At 45.3% G+C, this 7,665-nt stretch overlaps 1 protein-coding gene across 1 annotated transcript in view; it reads right to left on the reverse strand.

Moving 5' to 3' along the window:
* Positions 1–62: 62 nt before the first annotated feature.
* Positions 63–7,665, reverse strand: part of tnnt2e (troponin T2e, cardiac) — a gene marked incomplete at both ends in the record, with an annotated part of 11,700 nt that continues 4,097 nt past the window's right edge. The window contains 3 exons of the mRNA XM_083656506.1: positions 63–102; positions 1,793–1,830; positions 7,377–7,467. Of these exons, the coding sequence (XP_083512632.1) occupies positions 63–102; positions 1,793–1,830; positions 7,377–7,467 (169 nt within the window). The remainder of the gene's footprint in view (positions 103–1,792; positions 1,831–7,376; positions 7,468–7,665) is intronic.

Below are 7,665 nucleotides of genomic sequence, written 5' to 3' on the forward strand. Positions count from 1 at the left end.
AACACCAATGCTGCTGCTCATCTTCACACGTCTTCTTGTTGGATCCCTGCTGACGTCCCGCTCTATCTCACCCTGCCCTTGGCCTTGCCTCTGCCTTTGGCACTGTGGAGTCGCACAGAAATACTATAAGTGTGTGTGTGTGTGTGTGTGTGTGTGTGTGTACACTATGCTACTTACAGTGCATAGCATAAGTATGTACATGTGTGGTCAAGTCATGCTACATTGAACCAAAACGACAGAAACATTTCTGTTTATAGACTGACAGGCTACAATTCCTCCTGATCAAGTCACTCCACCGTTTCATTTGGCTGCTCAGCCTGTTTGTAACGATCATAGTATGTATATTTATGTTCAGTACATGCATATGTCTGTTTGTGTGTGTGTGTGATATATGATCAGGCAAAAAGGGCCAATTTCCCTTTAAGTGCAACATGTTGCCAATGCATATGATGTGCTCTGTAGTGCTCTTTAGACAGTGTTAATTCACAATGACGGTAAGGAAGAGTGACGTGCAAGGAGAGAAGAGGAAGAACATCACGAGCATGCTGTTATTATGAGGGAAAAGCACACAAGGCAGGTGGTCAATGGTTGGTAAATGGCGATCGTGTCCTATCAGCAGCAGTCTCTTACCTTTTGATATTCTGTTCTCTGCATCTTTGCCCATAAGATCTGATACACCTACAGTTTAATGTCCCACACGTTTGGCTAGAAAGGTAGAGCGTTAAACACTTACCAGCTGATTCAACCAGGACATCTTGTCTTGCTTTTTGCCTTAAACTTTTGACTGAACTTTTACTTACGTAGGTCAGAGAAATAACGTTTCAAGAGGCTGTTGAGGAGATCAAACCTCTGGCTTTTTGCTTATTGGATGGTCACTTCTAACCACTTCACCACACTGCTTCCCTATTTCACCAAGTTCAAAGTTCAAATATGGCTGTTGATCAGGACCACAATCTTCCCAGACTATTAGGATCTACAAGGATGGATGGATGGATGGAGGGATGACGATGTAAAGAGGGATGCAGAGTAACAGATAAATGGGCTTCATACATTAAAACGGTAAAAAAAAAAAAAAGTAAAAAGATGGAGAAGATTAATCTGGGTAAGGAGACCAGTGCAGGTTGATCAAATTGTGATCAAATATCAAACTGCATGCCCTAAAATGGCTGCATTTACACAGAAATGTAGGGGGGGAAATGATTTTCAATCCTCTGTTGCACTGAAATGACATTTTCCATGGTCGTCTAATATATAGAATATATATATCCATAGGAAGATGAGATCTGTGCCACACAGTTAGAAATCATATTTTTGTGCCGTGTGAATCCAAGTTTATTTAAAATCCAGGCGATTCAGGAAAGGCTGGGTCACATGCTCCCACTTTTCTTGTCTTTCTTATGAAGTAGGACAAGGTGGCTTTAAAAAGGCCTTGGGGTACAAAAGATACTGTGCCACCTTGGACATTATGGATGCTCTTTGTATTCTTTCTCAGCAGAGTGGCTGGCTGACTAAAGATAGCAGCTGAATATGGACTGGGGCAGTGATGGCTGCTCAAGCATGATCAAATATCCAATTCTGATTAAAAGATTAGACTTGGCTCTTTCCAGGTTTGGCAGGCGTGTTTGGCATTAGAGAGAGGTGAATTATTATGTGACTCCAGATTTCCTGAGGCTCTTTAAATGAGGGAGAAAGCGACCAGAAGTCATTTTCCCCTCCAAAACATCTTCACACTAGATCACCGGCGCCTACTCTCAGCACTGACAAGAAACCCCAACTAGGCTAGGCTACTTACCTCTGGTGGTCTTGAATGCGAGCCAGGAGCTGATTGATCTGTGGGGGACACATAACATGGTGGACTGGCTAAGCACAGGAACAACTGACGGACACCAGCGGAGCCAAAGAGCGGACCTCGGGGTCCTAAAGGTGAGCTCAGCAGGGCAGGACAGAAGCTGGTTGAAGTGGTCCAAAGAATTTCACCTGCAGATACAAGGCTGCCACTGCCTGCTGGAAGCCGCTTGACTCAACTCAATCCTAAAGTGAATGCTGCGGAATCTCAGAACTGACTGAACTGTTCTCCCTTTGCATTGCATCATGAGCATTCACTGTCCCTATATAGCCAGAGCCTGACGAGACCTGAGGATCAAGCAGAAAAGTTGAAAAACATGACAGTGACAGTACTCAAACTGACGTCCTGCAGAGACAGCGATATTTCCTGAAATCCATTAAAGTGTTAAAAGTGTTCTTCAATAAACTATTCTGTAAAGAAGGGTTCCCACAGCAGGTCTTGAACTACAGACAACTCCTCTGACCACTCCACCACACAAACAGACCTGCAGCTACACATTCATGACATAAACAGACCGCAGAGAAAACATTTTTTTTTTTAAATATTTGTACAAAATAAATATTAGTAAAAACCCACTTGTGCTTTTCCGAATACTGTATTCAGATTTGGATTTGTTTCTAATTCGCTGTTGAATCAATCAATCAATTTTATATTTACGTATAGTGTCATAACAATTGGCTAAGTGGGCGGTGTATGTCTGTTTGTGGGCTCAGGGTCAGTCACGATTTGGTCATCAGTGATGTCACTTGAGCAATTGTGATGTCATCAGTGATGTCACTCACTCAGGCAGTTGTGATGTCATCAGAGATGTCACTCGAGCAACTGTGATGTAGTATGAACCGATGGTTCACAGTTGCACGATGGCGCCTGGGTGGGCTGTGTCTCTCTGACATTCCAGAGAGCTGTAAGGAGGAGGTTATGAAAAAGGCCAGCCCAGATGAAAGTATACCAACACATGAAGTTGATGTTTTAAATAATGTAGAAAGTGTGTCATCGCATTATAGTATAATAAATTATATTGCATTATACATTCCACAAGAGCACTCTGTAAGCTTCTTATACATTAAGTATTCCTCTCCACATACCATGTCAATAACATATCACACAGTACTGTAGTATCTATGTGTATATAACTGCCTGTTGAGTATGTACCTGCTGTGTATTTCTTTGGAGCAGCCTATAGGAGGCAGTATACACAGTATATTGCTGTTTACCAGTCAGGTTAGACACTGCATTTTAACAAGAACACTTGTCCCCGGTCAGGGATTGAACCACAAAGGGACTCAAACCCTCAGTCTTCTGACCAGAAGTTAGACACCTTATCCATTAAGCCACATGCTTTCACTGCTGGAAGAGGGCCACTGGAAAAAGGTTTTTGTTAACTTTTATTTTTCTCAGTGTTTTTATCAGCCTTCTGTAGTGCTGCTCTCACGGGAATTGATGGGGGCTGGTAAGGTACCTGGATAATGATCACTAGGGGGGCGCTGGCCCAAAAAAGGTTGAGCAGTAAAGAAACAGGACGGTGCAGTAAATGGAACAGGCCGTACTCGAACCTGTGACACTGATCCACATGGAGCCTTAGGCTGAGCCACCGGGATGCTCTGAGTTTCTCTTTATAGATGAAAGTTACGTATAAAGTATTTCTTTAAATTACACTTCTAATGTAGGATATTAAAGTGTTAAAGTGTTCTTCAATAAACTATTCTGCAAAGGGTTCCACAGCAGGTCTTGAACCTCAGTCTTCCAGACCACAGACAACTGCACTGACCACTCCACCACACAGACAAACAGACCCACAGACCTGCACTGACCACTCCACCACACAGACAAACAGACCTGCACTGACCACTCCACCACACAGACAAACAGACCCACAGACCTACACTGACCACTCCACCACACAGACAAACAGACCTACACTGACCACTGCACCACACAGACAAACAGACCTACACTGACCACTCCACCACACAGACAAACAGACCCACGGACCTGCACTGACCACTCCACCACACAGACAAACAGACCCACAGACCTACACTGACCACTCCACCACACAGACAAACAGACCCACGGACCTGCACTGACCACTCCACCACACAGACAAACAGACCCACAGACCTACACTGACCACTCCACCACACAGACAAACAGACCCACAGACCTACACTGACCACTCCACCACACAGACAAACAGACCCACAGACCTACACTGACCACTCCACCACACACAGACAGACAGACAAACAGACCCACAGACCTACACTGACCACTCCACCACACAGACAAACAGACCCACAGACCTACACTGACCACTCCACCACACAGACAAACAGACCCACAGACCTACACTGACCACTCCACCACACAGACAAACAGACCCACAGACCTACACTGACCACTCCACCACACAGACAAACAGACCCACAGACCTACACTGACCACTCCACCACACAGACAAACAGACCCACAGACCTACACTGACCACTCCACCACACAGACAAACAGACCCACAGACCTACACTGACCACTCCACCACACAGACAAACAGACCCACAGACCTACACTGACCACTCCACCACACACAGACAAACAGACCCACAGACCTACACCATCGTGAAGTTTGCAGACGACACAGCAGTCGTGGGGCTGATCTCGGGGGGGGCGACGAGACGGCCTACAGAGAGGAGGTGGGGGCCCTGGAACAATGGTGCCAGGACAACCACCTCTCTCTGAACGTCTCCAAGACCAAGGAGATCATTGTAGACTACAGGAGGGGGGGGGGGGGGGGGGCACACCCCCCCCAATCACCATCAACGGCACAGTGGTGGAAAGGGTGGACAGCTTCAAGTACCTGGGAGTCAACATCCACCAGGACCTGACTTGGGCCGGCCACACCGCCACTGTTGTCAAAAAGGCCCAACAGCGAATACACGGACTCAGGCGCCTGAAGAAATTTGGGCTAAGGCCAGAAATCCTCACGGACTTCTACAGAGGCACCATTGAAAACCTGCTGACTGGCTGCTTCACCACCTGGTACGGGAACTGTACCACCATGGACCGCAGGGCGCTACGGAGAGTGAGACGCGCGGCCCAGCACGTAACAGGATGTGAGTTGCCAGAACTGCATGAACTGTATAAACAGCGGTGCCTCAGGAGGTCCCTGAAGATCATCAAAGACACAAACCATCCCCACAACAGCCTGTTCTCCCTGTTACCCTCAGGGAGAAGATACAGGGTTCCAAAAGCACGCACAAATCGCTTGAGGAACAGTTTCTCCCCGCAGGCCACGAGACTCCTTAACATACACAAATAGTGTAGTAGCCGTACTGTACCGTACTGTAGCTGCTACCATTACGTATGTCTAATGTTTAATTGTATGTTTAATAAGGAATATGCTATTTGCACCTGTATGTCAAATACGCTGAATTTAAAATGTTTAAGCACGTCTAAAGTATGCACATGACATGTGCACCTATGTGCAGTGAATATCCCACTGTCTCTGACTTGTCTTATCACTATACTGCCTTATTGCTTGTTGTGTCTCTTGTTGTTTTTGCACTCATATGCCCTGTTATATTTGTACTATGTTGTAAACGGAGTCCACAGCACAAGAATTTCACACGTGATACTTGTACCATGGAGTGACAATAAAAATCTTGAATCTTGAATCTTGAACACTGACCACTCCACCACACAGACAAACAGACCCACAGACCTACACTGACCACTCCACCACACAGACAAACAGACCCACAGACCTACACTGACCACTCCACCACACAGACAAACAGACCCACAGACCTACACTGACCACTCCACCACACAGACAAACAGACCCACAGACCTACACTGACCACTCCACCACACACAGACAGACAGACAAACAGACCTACACTGACCACTCCACCACACAGACAAACAGACCCACAGACCTACACTGACCACTCCACCACACAGACAAACAGACCCACAGACCTACACTGACCACTCCACCACACAGACAAACAGACCCACAGACCTACACTGACCACTCCACCACACAGACAAACAGACCCACAGACCTACACTGACCACTCCACCACACAGACAAACAGACCCACAGACCTGCACTGACCACTCCACCACACAGACAAACAGACCTGCACTGACCACTCCACCACACAGGCAAACAGACCCACAGACCTGCAGCTATTTACACATCCATGACACAGACAGACAGCAGAGCCGGGAGAAGAGAGACACAGAGACAGTGATGTAACCTTGCTACACTACAAGTCCTGTACTGTGTGCTGTTATTTGTCATGTTTTTCATTTTCTTTATTTTTTCTCCTTACCAAAAATAAATATTTGTAAATTAAATATTGTATGGAAATAAATATCCGTAAAAATCCACTATTTGTGCTTTTTCCGAATAGCGAATACCATATTCGGATTCGGATCCACTCCTACTCCCCCTACGGGACAGTTTGCGGATTTGGTGCTTTGTCCTCGGCTGGCACTGTCCCTGTGAATGTCCCTGGATTTCCTTCTCTCCAGATGGTGTACAGTACATGTTAATTACTTAAGGATTGTATCATTCCTGTCACATTTCAGAATGTGTCTGTCACTCTTGCTCCGAAAAATCTGGTCACCTTATTGTACCTGGAAAACATCCGGACATCACAGCTTATAGTCTCCACTTGGCTATAGCAATAACATGCATGATTCTTATAAAGCATACTGCCCTTGAATCAGTGGTTTCATGCTACCACAGGCCAGCTTCTGAAGGCTTGGTCATCAGGACACCCATAGACTGTAGAAAAAAATCCACCACTTTCACCTTGTGGTTGAGAATCAGTCTCTGATTGGTCGGCAGGCTTTGTCCCCACTGTGCATGCCTGCATTCTGACACGATAATGGACCGACAAGCAAAACTACACAACAACCAAAGAGGCTAACGGCCCCCTAACGATTACTCACAACTTCCCGCATTCGGCGATTCGGGTGATGAGAAGATTTATCTGGAAGTCAAGCCACAGTCATTTTAGACAGGCACTCTCAGGACAGCCTCACAGTGACAAGTCTAATGCAATTCACATTTCAGCTTGAATAATCTGTGCCCTTCTCGAGGCCACAGGCTGTACAACATGAATGTGCACTGTGGTTCATCACTCACAATCATTTCAGCTCATAATCTTAATCCATATAAATACAATAAAAACTGTTTGATATAGCTGTATCAAACTGATGTACAGCAACATGTAATACAGGCATTTTAAATTAAAATGACCATCTGAAGCACTATCCAACTACATTAACAGACACAAATAGTTTATAAAAACATATACTTGGTACTGTTAATACTGATAATTATTACATCCTAAATGTGCCTGTATTTTGTAAGCACAGACCTGGAAGATTGTTCATAACTTCATTATATCGGATTGAACATAAGTGTTAGTACATTTGTCCACAGGTGCCAGTTTGGAGAAAAAGGTTTCAATTAGTTTTGTCGTTTCGTGAAACAATATGCACATTGAGTACTTACATCATACTTCTGTCTTTTCAGTTTCTCACTCAGGTCAAACTTCTCAGCCTCCAGCCCCATCAGCCCCTGCCACAGCTCGTTGGCCTTCTCCCTTTTGAGCAGAGAAAGAAAAGACACGAGGAACTCCGAATCAGGAAACTAAAAGGCCATGTAGAAAATGTACAACTTTCCAATACAACTGATGGAATATAGATGGGGTTTTGCCCCAACAAATTAACTGCATCAGACTGGAAAAGCAGGCGTTCCTGCTTTTCCAGTCTGCAGAGCTGTGAGTAATGATGACTCCTGT

The sequence above is a fragment of the Poromitra crassiceps genome, assembly GCF_964638095.1.
Source record: "Poromitra crassiceps genome assembly, chromosome: 2".
NCBI classification, from domain to species: Eukaryota; Metazoa; Chordata; class Actinopteri; order Beryciformes; family Melamphaidae; genus Poromitra; species Poromitra crassiceps.